General features: G+C 37.9%; 1 protein-coding gene across 1 annotated transcript in view; it reads right to left on the reverse strand.

Annotated features, from left to right (window-relative positions):
* Nucleotides 1-13465, reverse strand: part of LOC139137580 (uncharacterized) — a 49541-nt gene extending 36076 nt beyond the window's left edge. Inside the window, exons 1-2 of the mRNA XM_070705759.1 lie at nucleotides 13078-13465; nucleotides 12458-12798 (exon numbers count right to left, since the gene is read on the reverse strand). Of these exons, the coding sequence (XP_070561860.1) occupies nucleotides 12458-12798; nucleotides 13078-13105 (369 nt within the window). The 5' untranslated portion in view covers nucleotides 13106-13465. The remainder of the gene's footprint in view (nucleotides 1-12457; nucleotides 12799-13077) is intronic.
* Nucleotides 13466-18843: the final 5378 nt, after the last annotated feature.

Consider the following 18843-nt stretch of genomic DNA (forward strand, 5'->3'; position numbering starts at 1 on the left):
TCGAGGTTCTAGTAAATTAATTCCAGTCTACATAAAATTAATTCTAACATACTTAAATTAATAAAACATAATTTTGACCAGAACGGGCCCCCATATATCTGACTTACAGATTGATATATGGCGGGTGCCACATGTGGGGCAGGATGCGCTTACTATTTTCGAAACACCTGACATCACTTTTTGTTGTCATTTGGCCAGAGGTCAATATATCTTTCTTTCATGAATTTGACTTTGTTTGTGTACCATCTATTTACTGTCTGTTCTGTGCTGTTTTGTGTCTATGTTTACAACTATTGTCTTACGAATTCTGACCTAGTTATATTGGACTATGGATTGGTATGATTGCAATTATTTTGTAACCTTTATGACACCTAAAATATCTCTAAATCAGACGGTGATCGATAACACGAAGAGCAACAATACATAAGCTTGGCCAGAAACTTTGAAAAATCATTACCCCCCGGCCCCCCCCCCCCCCTCTCTCTCTCTCTCTCACTCAAACACACACACATGCATTTCAAAAACAATATACTATTTTCAAATACTGGGATGTACTATGCATTTCAGAATTATTATTAACAATTGATAGTAATTCATCATTGTCATGATTTTGTATTATTCACAAAAAAGGATCAAAACCTGCATTTTATCTAGAAAATTGCTCAGTAAATATGTGATAGCAACACTCTGTATCTTGCCTACTGTAAAAATTATATACAAATATATATGTTGACAAACTGAATACTAGTATTGTGCTTTTAGCTCACGTGTGCACACACGTGAGCTTATGTCGCAGTGATGTCTGTCTGTCTGTGTATCTGTCTGTGTGTCTCTATGTATATCTATCTGTGTGATTGATACCTCAAAAACGGTTCATCAGATCAGAATCAAATCTGGTACATAGATTCAATTTGCAAATGGCAAGAACTGATTAGTTTTTGGTAGGTGTGGCTTGCTTACTTTTTGCTCATTTGCATAATGATTTAAAAAATACTGGATATACATTGAGAATGACTGCACACAATTTGATGATATTTGCTACAAATGTTGATCACACCAAGATATATCAGCTATGAAAGATTAAGGGATGTCACGAAAGATAATGGCTAATTTGCATATTAAATGAACTTTCATAATTAGGGATATATATCTGAATTGACTAGATCAAAATTGACGAAACTTGGTATGTATATTGAAGACTCTACGATTTAACATTATTGAAAGTCATTAGGCATTTTTACTTCATTCAACTCCTAATTTGTAAATTTAATGAACTTTTGAAATTAGGGATATATATTTGAATTGACTTGACCAAAATTGATGAAACTTGCTATGTACATTAAAGATACTATAATATAACATTGTTGAAAGTCATTAAGCAGTTTTACTTCAGCCAATTCCTGAATTGCATATTTAATAAATTTTCCCAATAAGATATATATCTGAACTGACTTGACCAAAGATGATGAAACTTGCTACATTGGAGATACTATAAAACACCATTATTGCAAGTCATTAAGCTTTTTTACTTCAGCCAATTCCTAATTTTCATATTTAATGAACTTTCCTTATTAGGGATATTTATCTTTATTGACTCAACAAAATTTGACGAAACTTGCTATGTACATTAAAGATACTATGATACAACATTATTGAAAGTCATTAAACATTTTTACATTAGCCAATTTCTTATTTGCATATTGAATGAACTTTCCTAATTAGGGTTATTTATCTGTATTGACTTGACCAAAGTTGATGAAACTTGCTATGTGCATTTAAGATACCGTGATTCAACATTATTAAAAGTCATTTAACATTTTTGCTTAAGCAAAGTCCTAATTTGCATATTTTATGAGAACATTTCAGTCAACTCCTAATTTGCATATTAATGAACTTTCCTAATTCGGGATATATACTTTGATTTACTTGATCAAAGTTGGCAAAACATGCTATTTACATTGATGATTATACCAGGTTATAACAATATTGAAAGGCATTTCGCATGTTCATGTCAGCTTATTTATAATTTGCATATCTAATGAGCTTTCACAGTTTAGCATATAAAGCTTGAAGGACTTTACCAAAGGGAATTATACTTGCTATATAAAGTGGGTATACAATGACAGCAGTCAAAGAAATTAATTATTTTTATTTCAGCTGATTATATATTTGAATACTTAATGACCTTTAGAATTAATATGTGGTGAATATTGTTCATTATGTTGATCTTAACATTTTCAATGAAGTTGCAAACATGTGGCAAAGGTTCAAATTTACACATAACTGCAATATATAATGTAACACATGAGCATTTGCAGTTTACATGTGGTTATTACTTTGCTGCACTTGCCACAAGACTGTATTAGATAGCCCTATGAAACTTTCCGTTTGATATCCTTCTTAAATATTAACTCTTTTACAACAACCAACAATCTCCAAACAGTTTTTTGTTTGTGTGTGTGTGTGTGTGTGTCTTCCAGTGATTACAGAACATTTATGCAGTTATTGTCTGTTTACAAAATAAAACAAACTTCTTGTGAAAGTTTTGCGATTTAAAATTTCTGTTTTATTTAATGTGAACTAAACATTTGCTTTGCTAGTCTGTATTCATATATGATTAGATGTTTGTTACGATCTTCTGCAGGTTTATAAATAAACATATTCACATGAAAATATAATAGGATGAAATAAAAAATAATTGTAATAATGTCTAAGACTGACAAGACTATATTATTTTGGAGCCTAGTCAATTAATACTTCTGATGCAATTATATCGTCCCTTTTATAATCATATTATATTATATTATATTATATTATATTATATTATATTATATTATATTATATTATATTATATTGCAATGCATCATACAAGATAATCGCTATCATACCCATCTATAATCCAATAACACTATCAGCTATTATAAAAATAGACAGAACACAACACAGCACAAACTAAACAACAAAGCATCAGTACACACCACAAAGTCCAATTCGTGAAAGAAAGATATATGGACCTATAGCAGAGACAAACCATCGTACTTCAGAGACTGTATCATGACAAAAATATTTGTATTATAATTTTTACAGTAGGCAATTAAGATACAGAGTGTTGCTATCACATGTATTTACTTAGCAATTTTCTAGATAAAATGCATGTTTTTGATCCTTTTTTGAGAATCATACAAAATCACGACAATGATGAATTACTATCAATTATTAATAATAATTCTGAAATGCATAGGTAGATCCCAGTATTTGAAAATTGTATATTGTTTTTGAATTGCATGTGTGTGTGTTTGAGAGTGAGAGAGAGAGAGTCGGGGGGGGGGGGGGGCAATGATTTTTCAAAGTTTCTGGCCAAGCGTATGATATATTGCTGCTCTTCGCGATCGCCGTCTGATTTAGAGATATACGGATAGTTTTCAATCGGATTCGAACCCACAACATACGGCATCAGTCGCCTAGCTGAGAGGCCCGAGACAGAACCAGTCGGCTAAATCTCCACTCCCAAAAAAGAGTGGTTCAATAGCCGGCTAAGTTGTTACATTTTTCTGACTGAGACCTTTCAACACGTTGTAGAGTTCGTGAAGCACTCACGCACGCATGCTCACTATCATACATCGCACATACACACTTTATCGAAGCGAAGAAACGAATTTCATCGCTTTAACTGGGCGAACGATAACCTCGGGGACAATTCTGTCCACCAGCAGTGTTACCGACCCAGGATAGAAAATACGGATAGTTTTCAATCGGATTCGAACCCATATTTTAGATGTCATAAGGTTACAAAGTTGCATTGGACAAAAGGAAAGTGTCACATTGTACGATTTGGAACGTTGACCTGGATTGGTGACCCCTACGATTACACAGTCGACCGTCTTTTGGCCTGGTGTTTTCTAAATCTACAATTCCCTGTCTGGCATTGCAAAAAATGAAAAAAAATATGACTATAATGTACCCTCTTCCATTTTATGTATGCTTGATTGTTGATATTAAATTATTTGATTAGACTACGGTGGTTATAGATGAATTGCGTGCAAGAAATTGGATTTTGGAATTTCACAGAAAATGTTGATCATATAGCTAGCTAGCTGTGATATCGCAGCGCGGTGCGAGTGCCGCCGTCTATCGAACGCACTAGGGTCAAGGGTCACCTCTATCAAAACCGGCAGAAACTAACTCACTACTGCGCAGACGCAACGGTAACGCATTCAATTGCTGCACTGCACTGGGAAAACCTGGCCTGGGACCTGCCAAAGTGCGAATAGGTCGGTACGAAATAGGAGAGACATAAGAGAAATTATTATAAATGATTTTATTTTATTTTTTAATTCACCGACTTGAACCAAGTCTAGCAGATGGAGTCAATACAATTGTTGACTCTTTCATAAACGATTCTGGCTTCTCCTCTTTGAGGGAAGATGGCCACCATCAAATCCAAAGAAGGCAATTCAAAATATAAGAGCAACCGATTTAGATAAAAAATGCTGAAGTGTGGAAACCACGTTGAAAAGAGGAATCACAAAAGTGTTATCTTTACAGATGACCAAGGCAAATCAATGTCAAATTACTATGAAAGTGCGACTTTGCACAATGTTTATATATCGGACATTTACTTTCTAGTATAGAAATTTGACGCGGTTCCCACTTATTTCTGTGAATTAGAAACAAAATACACAACAATCATAAATCGCTTAATCATGTCATGGTCATGGATATCGATGTTGGTGACAAATTTCACCTTTTTATAATAACCCATCATGTAAAGGCACTTCAGCAATTTTGGATCTGACGCTTCACTTCTGATATCAGCGCTTGGAAAGTTTTTAATAAGCTGCCTACAAACTGCGAAATGCTTATTCATGTTGTAAAGAAGGAACATTTTGCTTAGAAAATGGGTTCCAATTTAACCTGAGGCATAGTCCCTCCACGCAGAGCTAGCCTACATAGGGCCTACAGATACAAGCGTCAAACGCAAGTGTCTCGCTGGCAGCTGACTGCTGGTTCCACTGGGACTAACCCTCCTACAGTTACGTTTACGGGTACAGACTATTATTCTAGAGCTCAAACTGATAGTGCCTATGTCGCTGCCAACAATATACAAAGGTTTGATGTTGACAATAGAAATTAGTCAGGCATTGACGACAGGTTTAATAGCGGTGGGCCGGAGGACTTGAAAATGCCTCGGGCGTGATGTTTGTCTGATAATCGTGTCGCTTGGTTCCGAGTTTCAAATTGAACTCAACCAACCATTTTAGTCGATCCTCTGAGCTTTAGACGTTAAACAAATAATGTTATTGACAATGGCTTATTTCTTCGCCTTTCTTCTGGTTATTTTCAACTTTATTACGAATGGTAGGCCTACTACTTTCTTCGGTAATAGCTTCTCACTGATATGGTCTCTGTGATGACAAATCAAGTGCTCTCTCCTCCAAAATTACATCACGTGTATCGTAACTCGCAGTTCGGCAGCGAAAAAAGTTTACGCATTGTTCACAAACTTAGTTGGAAGGCAATGTCGATTGGCTATCCTCTGAGCGAGCAGTAACGCGAGACGTGTACACACCACTCATCTGTATTTCCCGGCATCCCAAAAAGAATTGTGACCTCGAGTGACTTATGCTCAAAAACCGACTTCTCTCCTTTCTAAACTGCAGACAAGGGAATTTGATATAAATGGTGCTCTCCTATAAATAGTAAATCCGTAGTGAATGATTACAAGGCGGAGGACTGTTGAATATAAAAGGTGTTCATTTTCCGTGTTCAAAGATTTGTCATGTTTTCCGCAGTTAATTGGCAAATTATCCAAACCCCTTCCAAATAACACTAACCTAGAACCGTAAAGCGAAGTTTTAGGGTCTAGGCTACGATAACAATTGCTCAATTTCAACTTAGCTATGAGGTTAAAGTGCTTGTAGAGGCAGCAAGGGTCTGGGGATTTTTGCATCAAACTTTTTGTAAACAAATATTGCAGTTCATAACAAGCCCGGGAATGATGAAACAACAAAGAGCGAAAGTATAACAACAGATGCGCATGAATGCGTGGTACAGGGCCAGTGACGTCAGTATTTCGTTGAAACTGCAAGAGCGCTTTTGCCTTGTTTCCTTTGATGTGGTTGCATCACACTCTCGCGAAAATCAAAACATGCGCATACCTGTGTGAAATGTTTATGCTCATGTTTTTCCTGCGTGTCTTGTGATCCTGGAGTTATTTCATTCAAAAGATCGCGTTAACAGATTGTATACCGTTGGTTTCTTTGATTGGGAACTTTGCACACAAGTGCCAAAACGTGTTTGTTCTCATATGTCCATATTCACGAAAGACTTTGACATAAAATTGAATGATTGTACATTTTTCTTATGTGACCATTGTAATTGTGAGAATTATGGCGGGATATGGCCGTGGTTAAGCTCAGGCAAAAGATTTCCGAAATGGTACACCCGGCCTGTGCTATATGGCAGGTGAAAGCTGCACGAAAGAAGTGGAATGTTGAACCACGGTACCTCCACCCACGGAGGGACTGTGGTAAACAATAGCAATTGAAGGAATCATTGCTTTACAATCGCTCTGAGGAGACCACACAACTTTCAGATTAAAGGTGGAAATTCGCCCTGCGGCAACCCACCTAGTAGATTGGCGAGAGAAACTGAACTTCTCAGAATTAAAAAGAGAATCTTTTCCGCTCGGTCTGTTATCCGTTTCGTCAATATCTCAGCAGGAAACACAAAAACTTCCATCTTCTTCTTCAAAACTGCCTCAGTTCCAATTACAACGACAATCATTGCGACGTTTCAGAGATTAAGTAAATTTTACGGCTAATCTTTTCAAGGCCAGGAGCTAAAGAATCACCAATCAAAGTTGTTTTTTTCAGTTATTGAACACATCGTCATGATAGTTTGAAATCGGAAATTGATACCGGCAAGAATATCACTATAATGCGTAGTCCATGCCCAGCTGAACCACTCTTTAATAACACCTATCTCGGCCAGAAATGTTACTTGAATATGAGGAGCGGATGGAATCTAATTTATTTCATTTTCGTTTTTTTTTTAATTTTAATTTTACACTATTGCACATAAACAATTTGTTATTTTTAATCCCAGACGACTTCCCGACGATGAATTAATGGAAAACTTGGGAACCCTTTTCTATCTGCTGCTCAACATAACGCGCCGATGGAGGGCGCTATGCTTTAGCGGACTAAACTGTTTTCACAGCCTCGGTGCTGAGTACTAAGTATTGTTGCTCAAGATATGTTGTCGCCGACAAAAGATCCGTGTCTATCCGTTTTGTCGGTTATTAAATGACACAGTTATACTAAAACTTGTTTTTATTCAGAGAGTAGATAATTCACTCTTTTTATAATGATTCTGTACTTTTGTACCACAATCGTATTTGGTTTGTGAAACGCCCCGAATATGCTAACTGGTTTTATCTAATTTACAAACACAAAAGGCTTATACCTCGAATATTTTTTTATTTCTCTCCTCCCTCTGATAGTTTGAACTTAGTGTAAGAGGAATTCGTTTAATTAAAAGATCGACAATGGTACGACACAGTGTACCATGATATTTACGTGGCACTGAAACTATATCAATTTAAAAGTATTTTGAATGGTGCACTTCCCAGCAATGGTACGGTCAATAAATCGTGTATAATCCTCTAAGCGATTATCTGAATTTTCGTGACCTTTATTGGATACAACGTCAGTTCCAAGTTTATAACGGGAGACAGGTTTCAGGTAAAAGTAAAAACACGTGTCTTCTTATTCTTTTCCCATTCTGTTCGTATGCAGGATGAAGACATGTTGTCTCATCCACTCTTCTAGTGTGTTTCAAGATGCTAAACAATAAAAACTGACTTCTCACTGGTACCGACAGAGACAAAAGACTATGTCAAGACTTCCTAGTTTTACAAACACAAGCATTGCTGAAAATCACATAAACTTGCACTTGAAACCCTGAAGTCACATTTAATGGATAACGCCAACACTATTGCCCTGCGAGGAAGTGTTTGAACTTGCTTCAGATAAGTGAGAGTGAAGACGTGAAAAAAAACCCCAAAAAGATGATAGCAATTGTTCATAGAAAGAAAATAATGAAGAAATTTGAGAATGTACCGCCTAGGAAAGAACATTGCCCCTAATACTTGAAGTTCGGGGTGGATCAAACATGGAATGATGAAAAAGGTGGCAAGTTGAATTCGGAGAATTTGACAGACGTCTAGCATAAACACTGATAATTGAAAGTGAGCAGCGTGTTATACAGCTTTTTGTCCGAGTTCAATGCCAAGTATCAGTATGCAATGACGCCTTCCTCCTATAAAAGAACTGTTTTTAATAGAGTGGTTCATTCGTACTGGGAAAGCTTTTTTTGCAATCACGCTGCAAGGCCGTGAATCTCGTTTGTTCTCGTATTCAACGAAGACCGATTCAATGTCAAAAAGGCGCCGCTGAAAGTGAACAGTACTCCATCCAAGCATGCACATTCAGTGAATGTGTCAGTCTATAGCCTTACTGTTCCAAGGCCACGTACAAAGCATAGTCATAAATAAAGTCTCTCACCCATGTCCCCAAACACAGGTGGCCCTTAGAATATAACGTCCCCGGCGTAAAACTTTTTTGTTGTGGTTGAAAATATACGCGGTTCACTTAGAGGCCGACACGCATGGAAGCCATACTTTTGGCAATGTATCGCGGTTTTTGTCGGACGCTATTACATTTTCCTGTCTCTTGAAAAATCTTGGGGTAAAATGACCAATACTGACCATACACACAAACCGTAACGCAGTTGGTTTTCGTGATATTATAATGGGTGAATTGTTTCAATCGAGGGATCGTGGATGAACGGAAAATGATGGGAAAAGCTTTTCATTAGTTTTTATTTCGGTGATAGACTTTATCTGTTCTGGGTCCATATTCTGTGAGTCAACATATTAAACCACGGCATTTCCATCGATAAGAACGATGTTTCGCTTCGGGGCTTGTATACGGAGATGTTCGTACACCGAACTAACTGAACAACGTTTTGCATGTTATATTTCATCGACGGCCCTGGTTCTCATCTGCTGAGAAGTTCAATATCTTCGAAGCCTTACCATTCAAGGAACAGATAGAAACGCGATGAAGTTTCTTTTGGTTCTGACTTGACAAGCCAGTAGCTGTAACCTCGGAATCCTTTTCACCATTTTAATTTGCAATTTCAAGTAGAGTTTCTTGTTCTTCTCTCCAAACCCTATTGATATGCAAAGTATTTATTTTATTTATTTATTTTTTATTTTTTATTTACACTAGTAAGTATACAGCCTGTCAACTCAAAAAAGTAGACTGCATTGTTATTGTTGAGAGATAAATTTCGGTCCGGACTAGAATTCAAATGTAAACAGTAACAGTGTATTCTACACATTAGCGTGAATATAAGAGTTAAACAGATGGAGTCCAACATTGTTAGAGAGTAGAACAAAAACCTGCAATTGACATACAAAGGAAAATTGTGTGAAAAACTCGTGAAACGTTATAGATACTGGCCCTTTAAGCACCACAAATTCTCTAAATTTTCGTCCTTGTGAATTAAATTAACTATTTCAAAACGTTTTCTTGAGCTTTTTAACTGAAACTGTATACAAGTTTTTCCCCTTGGGTCCACTGAAACCACAAACAGTGACATGTATCAGTGCAATAGGGCGAAGGGGAAAGACCAACACGTTTAACTATACAAAATAGCCAATTTTTTTTCTTTCATAAAATCTAAAATTTGACAACTACAATGCAGTACATATGAAGACACCTATGATAGGAATTTTCACTTTTATATTCGTCATTGCCCATTTCGTCCAAATCGATATCGAACTGCTTGGGGTCAGTGATCCGCTTTTCCACGATCTAATACGGCCGCACCTTTATACTGTGACACTGTCAGCAAGTTCATTGCCGAAAAGAAGCCCTTGGCCCCTGTTGGTTTATCATGCATACTTTTGCCAACCAAACTCTTCCACCAGAATAACTCGTCCCCATGGGAACAGAACGAGGACGATGTCAATTCAATCTAGCATAAACTGACTATAAAACTCTGAAAGCCATGTCTTTTCATTGATGTCCGAGAACAAATGAGATACACCATAGACCCGGTACTCCGCCTTATAATATAGAGAATCGTGACCCTTTGGTGTGCTTTGTGAGGTCATGACCGCTTATCCGATTATATACCAATAAGATTAGCTACTATGTGCCACCATAACACACTCTATGACAAACCAATAAAACCATTTAGGATATTACTACCAGCAAAACAGAAGTAAAAAACACCAAAACATTAAACACTCTCTCTCTCTCTCTCTCTCTCTCTCTCTCTCTCTCTCTCTCCATTTGAGTTGTCTACACAACATGTATGTATCTTCTTCTGCAAATGTTTTTGTGTATGTATGTTCACAAAAGCTGTGCCTGACATTCAAAGAGAGAGAGAAAGAAGACAGAGAGGGACAGACAGAGAGAGGTCGCTGGAGGGCACCCATCGCTCCTCTCACTAAATCCACAAAGGGGTACTTTAGCAACTTTGATATCGTAGATCACTTTCTTCACAAAAGGTAGGCGTGTACTGCTGACCAGAGGGACCTTGCGCAACTATTTTGAGAACAACAAACAAGCGTTTTTCTTTTGACGTATTCTTACATAAACAATTCAAATTGTCTCGTTTTCGATGCATAGAACAAAACCCGTTGGTATTTGTTGCGTCGTTTTATTGCTGGAATCAACGGTATTTCTGATCGTTGAAAAAAGTCGTGGACTTGTTTAGTATGGTGCAGAACATGCGTTTTATTTATTTATTTTTGGTAGACTATTGTAAACAAAGCACGTGCACTGAGCAAGACTCAGCAAAGTTCCAACACAGTAATTTATATTACTGTAACAGAACAATGCGTTTTTGTGGGATGAGCCGTTATTATTGACTATCTTGAAAAAAGTGATTCGGCAACTGAAATATGAACCACACGGTTCATCGTTATATCGACATTCAGATATTCTGAGACTAAGAACTGTGTGCAACGTATTCATACATCATTAGTCCAGTTTCGTATACCGGAGGAAAAGCATGCCAGTTACGTCACTTCAAACCGCTGATTGTAGCCCTGAGATATAGAACTCACCACATTACATTTAACTATCTCTGGCGCCACAATGAATAGTGACAAAGGCACAGCATAGGCAAAAAAACACCATACAGTCGGCGACAAAGAAACCACATTTTTTCATCAAGATACGTGTTCCGTACAGTCTTCATCATAGCGCATCAAAAAGGTCTCCACCAAATCCTAATTGATGTTGCATTGAGTCTCCATACAAATGTGTTTGTTAAAGTATACACAAGCAGATAAAGCACAGTATAAGAGAATACCCACGGACTATATGTCCACCTTTGTCTGTCGCTCAATCGGTGACTTTCAGAGCGTGGAATTTCATTCAATCATTGTGGAAAATCGCATATCCAGAGTAAACACATGTCATTGTGCGCCTGTTTTGACGATGTTGTCGGGTGCCTTTACGCACAATTTCGCATTTCAGACGTTAAACTGATCATGGCATTCGATATTCAGCAGTGTGATGGTGAATTTATCGAAGGAAGGTACTCGAGATCTGAACTAACTTTTACGCATTGAACAAGTACTAGTGCAGTTCACATCTTAAACATCGAGTGTATGCTTAAGAATAGTTTCTTTCAAGAAATATACTCCGCGTTAGTGAATTAAATCGGTTTTGGGTCAGCCATTAAAAATCGCTGTGCGTGAATTAAACTTTCAAGAGCCGTTTGTGTGTTTGAATTAACCTAGTGGAACCAGTTGGTATAAAGAAGGCCAAGTGACCGTAAGGTCCGTAAGGATTAGTAAAATATCCACGTAAAGGTTGTCAATTTTACCTCTGACATTATGCGACCTACTTACAAAGTCACGCGGATTAAAACTAATAATGTACGTCATAATTGTAACCAACGGTTGATTAGAAACCAGAAAATGTCCCTTTCACCGAACAATTACATTTCCCCTCCTCACCCCTCGGGTCATTTGACAAACTACTTGTCCTATTTCTGTGTTGACAATTGATTGTTGTGGATTGTCCTGTTTGAATTACAGCCCACAATCTTACTTTTAAATCTGCTCACTTCAAAGGAGAAAAACAAAAACACGTAATAGATGAGACAGTACTCAGTGTGCCACCATGTAGCATTGCTCAGGGTCCACACACGGTTACATCACTTGGAATGCGGTTCATTTTTGTCACGAGAACGATCAGCCGCCGGTGATTTATAAAATGATCTTCATTTATAGGTTGTTTTCAGCTGCATGACTAAAAGGTCACAGCTCCAAAACAAACCTTGTGGTGATAAAGTGTATAGTGACTTTAGCAAATATTCGTTTCTAAAAGTTAAGCAGAAAAGCAGGAAAAAGCCGATAAACACTCACCAAGTCTCCTCGATCTTTTCCCGGGAAGATGCCCGTAGACAAATGGGTTCCATCCGAAATTGGCTCCCTGTATTTATACCGAGTGATCCATTCCTCCATGTTATTATTCTCTGTCAAAATTCCATCATCAAGGTGTGGAATGCCCATACCCGTTCCATCTTCCACACTTCCAGGGTTTTCTTGGATTTCTTCCCCGGCGATCTTCAAGGAATCTCGGTGTTTTAATGAATTCATGGCGTCCACGACTTGTTGGCGACATTCCTCCGTGTTCGGCGAGAGTTTCTCGTCGGGGAGAACGACGGAGAGGAAGAAGTCGGCCTTGGCGAGGAAGTTTTCGAAATCTGAAATGGGAACGAAAGAACGGATCATTTCTTCAACATATCTACTGACGATGCGAAGCTGTACTGTCTAACGTAGTGGCTACATACATTGATTTGTTATTGAATTTTTATGTACCGGTATATTCATATTAATGTAAAGACAAACAGATTTAAAAAATGTTAAATATGCATACATTTACATCCAGAATACGAAATTCATTTGATTGAAACAAAAGAATATGATGTATGCATGAAATAATGAGTTGTATGGTGAAATGGTGTTGTGTTTAAAATACTCACCGTGTTTCGCGGCTCTTACTAAAGACATTGCGAAGCGCTGTATCTTGACATGCCTTGGAACTTCTGTTGTACGTGTAATACCGATCAACAATGGCCCGTTTAGCTACACACCGCGTTCAGTACACTGACAGATACTCGCATACCGAAGGATTTGTGATAGCCGACAATTCCTATGGACTTCCGTAGGGTTTGGTCGTCCCGTTATTCTCTAAGCTCCGTCGGAATGGCGACCGTACCGTGTAGGCGGCGCGTTTTGTGGGAAGGAGATTAAATTGGCGAAGAGGTCGTTACGGTAGTAGCGGTATATCAGTAGGGGTCGGGACCCTCACTGGAAACACACCCAGCGCCTGTCAATGCGACCATTTGAATGTTAACGGCACACAATACCTGTACAGGTTGATTTTTTATTGTCTGTTTACCCCGAGGCTGAACGAGTTCTGCCAACTCATTTATCATGTTACGTACAAAATACACCGAAAGGCACTTCTTTAAGCAAGCTGTGCTGAATACAATAGTCCTTCTTGGCGGCAAATAATGCCATGTTCTAAAACTCTGTAAGATTACATGAAGCGTGTCTTTTCAGATGAATGTAATTGTGATGTAACATTCATAAATTCTCTTGCTGTAGAGAAGAGAAGCTTGTACAGTACTTAGAGTACAATGCATAGCGGTATCTTCGGAGTATCTTTAATTTCTTGCTTTAAGTGCCAAAGGAGGTCGCAAAAATGACCATCGTCCTTTGGTACAGACGTTTCAAGTTGATATTTTCAGAAGTTGATTATTAATTGACCCTGAATACACACCGAATCTGATTTGAAATTAACACGGTAATTACTTCTAATTAAGGTACAGAATGAAGAAACTCCTCTTTCAATCCTTTTGAGACATTACCTTTCAACAAGTAAATCCTCTTTTGTTCACAGCTTTAGCCTAATATGAAGATAGTGAGGCCCTACACTATTGAGAAAACTAATAATTGGAGCAGAATGATACAGGGGATATCAAGTGAAGCAAGTTCTTTATTCGAAATTTGGATCGATTGAAGATTTGTAAAAGCGACTTAGTTTTAATCAAAACGAGGACCTGTAGACCCCTTTACCACGTTTCTATGGAACCGTATAGCCAAAGGTCACACGAACTATTTCCACAGAGGGGGATGGGAGGCGGGGAGGGGGGGGGGGATCAACCGGCTGGATCACGAAATATCCTTGAATATCGAGAGTTTAACCTTTCACACACTTAAATGTCCTTGACCTTCAGAAACATCAGTATGGAATGGAAACAGTTCATTGTTTAGAATTTATGACTTGATAGTTTCGGAAATGCTCGTATTCTTTTCGTCTGTGTTTACATATATATGTGATGAAATGAATTATCCCCCACAGGGCAATATAAAAGTTTCTAGACTGACCATTATGACGTCATGAATAGTTGTGGTTGCCGCACAATTGTTTTAAACTTCCTTAAACCATTAAATTCTAATTCGAAGTGGAAGTTTAAGACGGCAACAATGACGTACCGAACCCAGGAAAGACAACTTCCGCCAAGAACCGTCTTTTGTGCAGAATTGACAGAAAACTGAGCGGCGTCGAACTAATAGATAATCCGGCATACGTGTTGGAATGTAGCTATTAAGGTAGGGGACTGTCAGTGGACAGTTTAGTATTAGCGTAGTCACCCACTTTACGTGCCCTGAATTCCAGATAGGAAAGAAATGATATAATGCATGCGTCGTATATCCTTTCTATTAAAAAAAGCTGGTAAACAAACAAAAACCACATTATCCATTCAGTCTCACAATTATAGAAATGTTAATATCAACTTCCAATAAAGAATGAGAAAATTATGCTCTAATATTTTCTATTGTGGTTAGTTCGTTGAACTTATGTCGACGCTTGGTCGGAATTGAGTCAAAAAGTTGTCTCACTATTGAGACCGGAGCACCGTCGCGAACCGCACAATATTAGACACGGGTGTGAAGGGAAGAACGGCAGCGCGCTACCAAGCGCCACACTCATTTTGTGCCTTTTAAGAACGAATGGTATGTCTAGAATGGTCTAATGAGGGTGCTCGTATACGCGAACGCAAACATATGCAGATATAGTCTTCTCTATACTCTCTTTCTAATAAATGAATTCTAATAAATGAATTACGTTCCACTCCATTCATTCATTAATGATGATCAGCCGGGGAGGGGGGGGGGGCAGCTTTATTACAGACAAGAAAAGGAAAGTATACAGTACACATTATACACAGGCGCTCCTTAGCTGGGTAGTCTGCTAAGTAGATCGATTTTCGGCTCGATTTATCGATCCCGTAGTCGATATGCCCGCCACTGCGCACGGCCAGTTGACAAATGGGGTGGTGTTTTTTGAGTGATTGTGTTGCACACCTTGTGAGTATTTAGATTGCAGTGGCTGGCATATCGACTACTTGATCGATAAATCGAGCCGAAAATCGATCTACTTAGCAGACTACCCAGCTAAGGAGCGCCTGTGACATTACACCAGGGTGCGGAAGCAAATGGCGGGAGCAAATGAAATGAAATACCCGCGTCACTTGTGCATGCCGTTCAGGAAAAACCAGAGGTAAAAAACCTAAGATAAGGGACTGGTCAGTTTCTTCGGCCGGGGGCCGGGGGGGGGGGGGCGGTGGATTATTTTTTGCCGACGCGTCAAAAAGTGGCTGACCCCCCTATTCCAAATTTTGAAAACAGGGTGACCCCCCCATTCCAAATTTCTAAAACAGGGTGACCCCCCCCCCCGGCGCGACAAAGGTAAAACAAAAGATGGACATAAATTATATATATATATATATATATATATATATATATATATATATATATATTATATATATATATATATTATATATATATATATATAGATAGATAGATAGATAGATATATATATATTATATTTTACATTTTACATATATTTATATTTTAAATAGTCATTCTATGTTTTAGTGAAATTGTTGACATGTCAGTTGTAAGATAGGAATTTCAAAGTGTCAATCTCAAAGTTTATATACAGTACATTTTGAATGAGCTGTATTTTGAATGAGCTGTGAATGTATTTCACACTTTCTCTGCTTAACCAGATGTCCTGAACTGTTGTACAGAAATGGATGTCAATCATTAATATCAAAGAGGAAAAAGCAGTAAATCAAAACTTTGATGGGTGTTAAGACTTGCCAACCATCCAATTAAATCTACTGAGGAGCCATAGAGAGCTTTTTTAGCCAAATCTGATGTGTACAGTGTCTGAGAGGACCTTTTCTTGTGTAACATTGAAACCATAAAAGCACAGCTAATAATGACAAAACTGCCTTTTTAACTGTTATTTTGTTCATAAAAAGCATCTTTCTACAGAAACCTATGAAACAAAGGAAAATAATGGCATCAATGAGAAGGAAAGATATCTTGTCATTTTTCTATCTCTAAAATAAGTCACTGTATCAAATATATATTGTGAAATATTTGTGCATGTTGCTTTCTCATACTGAATTCTCACAGAGAGAACAGAAAAGTATCAGGAATTTGTCATCCTTTTCATATGAAATGCAGATTTCATAATGGTACACTTTCACTTAGCAAACATCAAGATATCTCTGAAAGTATGGCGCCCGAAGGGCGCGCCAAAAAATATGAAACATCCTGATATCTCTGATATATATGCCTTGTATATTAAAGTCATGCACCTGAAGGGCATGCTGAAAGATGTATGATATATTAAAGTAATGAGCTTGAAGAGCACGCTGAAAATATTGAACATACAGATATCTCTGATGTATATGCTTGATATGTTAAAGTTGGGCGGGCTGAAAAATATGACTGATTATTAAAGTTACGCGCCCGAAGGGCGCGCCGAAAAATACTACTGAATGATGAATTTTGTGGCTGACACTAGCATTTTAGGCAATGATGAGCCTGTGTCAAAATTCAAAAACACACTGACCCCCCCTATTGGGCATTTCAAAAACATGGTGACCCCCCCTATCACCAAAGTCAAAAACAGGGTGACCCCCCCCTGAATCCAACGGCCCCCCCCAGGCTGAAGAAACTGACCAGTCCCTAAGGGAAATTCTCTGGAAACCTGCGTCCGAAAACAATGCATAACACAGGACCACGGGGTGGTGTCGGACTCAACCACTTTTGTTCATTCCCTCAATACGTAAAACAAAAGAGCGTCTTTGTTTTTTGATGATAACTCGGACGAACCAGTCTGTTGGCTGCTAAAGTGTCTGGCTAGACTGATTATCTACTTCTAACTTCCCACTTACAGCTCCGTAGCCCCGGCCACGCATTATAGATCAATGCCATGTGTCAAATTCACGTATAAACGCGAAGCACGGTCACTTCACAAAATGTGGAGGGACCGTGCGCGAAGACATCAATTTCTCTCTATACTATCGAACCGCAAGAAATTATAAATTAGACACGGGTGTTACGGGAAGAGCAGAGCGCGCCACCAAGCGCCACACTCATTTCATGCCTTTTAAAAACGAATGATATGTTTAGAATGGTCTTATGAGGGTGCTCCTAGTATATACGCGAACGCAAACATTTGCAGACATAATACAGAAAGAAGTGTACGGAATACAGTCCTTAATAAAGAAAAGCCTAAATTTCATATCAATAAATTTGTGGGTAAGTGAAAATAATACATGGCAAGTGAATTAAAACAAACGTATTACAAAGAATATTCTACACATAAAGAATTTGGTACATTTCAATGAAAACTAATTTGTTGCATCAGCTTCATTATGAAAATTATCTTCTAACTACATATGATACCGTAGTAGTTTCCCGACAGCCATACTGTGTAAGTACATAAAGACCACGTCATCGCACATCAGCGAGCACGGAACGAGCAAAAATATCCGTTGACCTGCCCACTTGACATAGGAAAGTTTTGATACACAGAAAAAGACCACTTACCTCGGATTATGGCACTTTTTTCAGGGGACGATAGCCAGTTGTTAGAACAGCAAAAAACTGAAATCTGTACATCGTAAATAGTGTAGAACAGAGACGTCTGTACACTCAATTTTATCGATCTGAACTGAGCTGCCTAAATCCTGGTTAAATAAAGGGAGATGCTAATTTGAATATTAAGCTCAACACCTGCAGGCCTGATGCACTGTGGAGAATGCACACGTGAAACATGAAAAAGGGAACTTGCACGCAGATAGATAGCAGACAAATCAACTATGAAGGTTGTATTCTTTGAATGAATTTAACTTTCAATGCTAAAACATAAAGATAACATTTCGACCTCCTCGACGTATAGAACTGTGGCTGAACGAAAAGTGATGCCGAAATCAAATCAGTTTTCTGAAAATGTTTGATTAGAAATGGCATCGAGTCAAAGGTCAAATTGGCCAAAAGAATCTCCATCTCACCAGAATGCAATTCAAAATTTCTTTATTTAGTCGTTAATTCAACAAGAATCGCAAGACACTAAGGAATAATGATGAATTAAATCGAAATTCGGAAAAATTCCATAGACGCCTACAGGAAGCGAGGCCAAAACGTCTACGTGAAAGGGACTCGCGAATGGGAAATACCATTTAATGGCCAAGATGAGACCCTTGAACCCATCGAATTTGATATATATATATATATATATATATATATATATATATATATATATATATATATAGCGCCGAAAACGGAAATGGCAGGAAATGAAAGTGCCACAAGGTATCTGAAATATATATATATATATATATATATATATATATATATATATATATATATATATT

Source organism: Ptychodera flava, chromosome 7 (genome assembly GCF_041260155.1).
Source record: "Ptychodera flava strain L36383 chromosome 7, AS_Pfla_20210202, whole genome shotgun sequence".
Classification (NCBI taxonomy): Eukaryota; Metazoa; Hemichordata; class Enteropneusta; family Ptychoderidae; genus Ptychodera; species Ptychodera flava.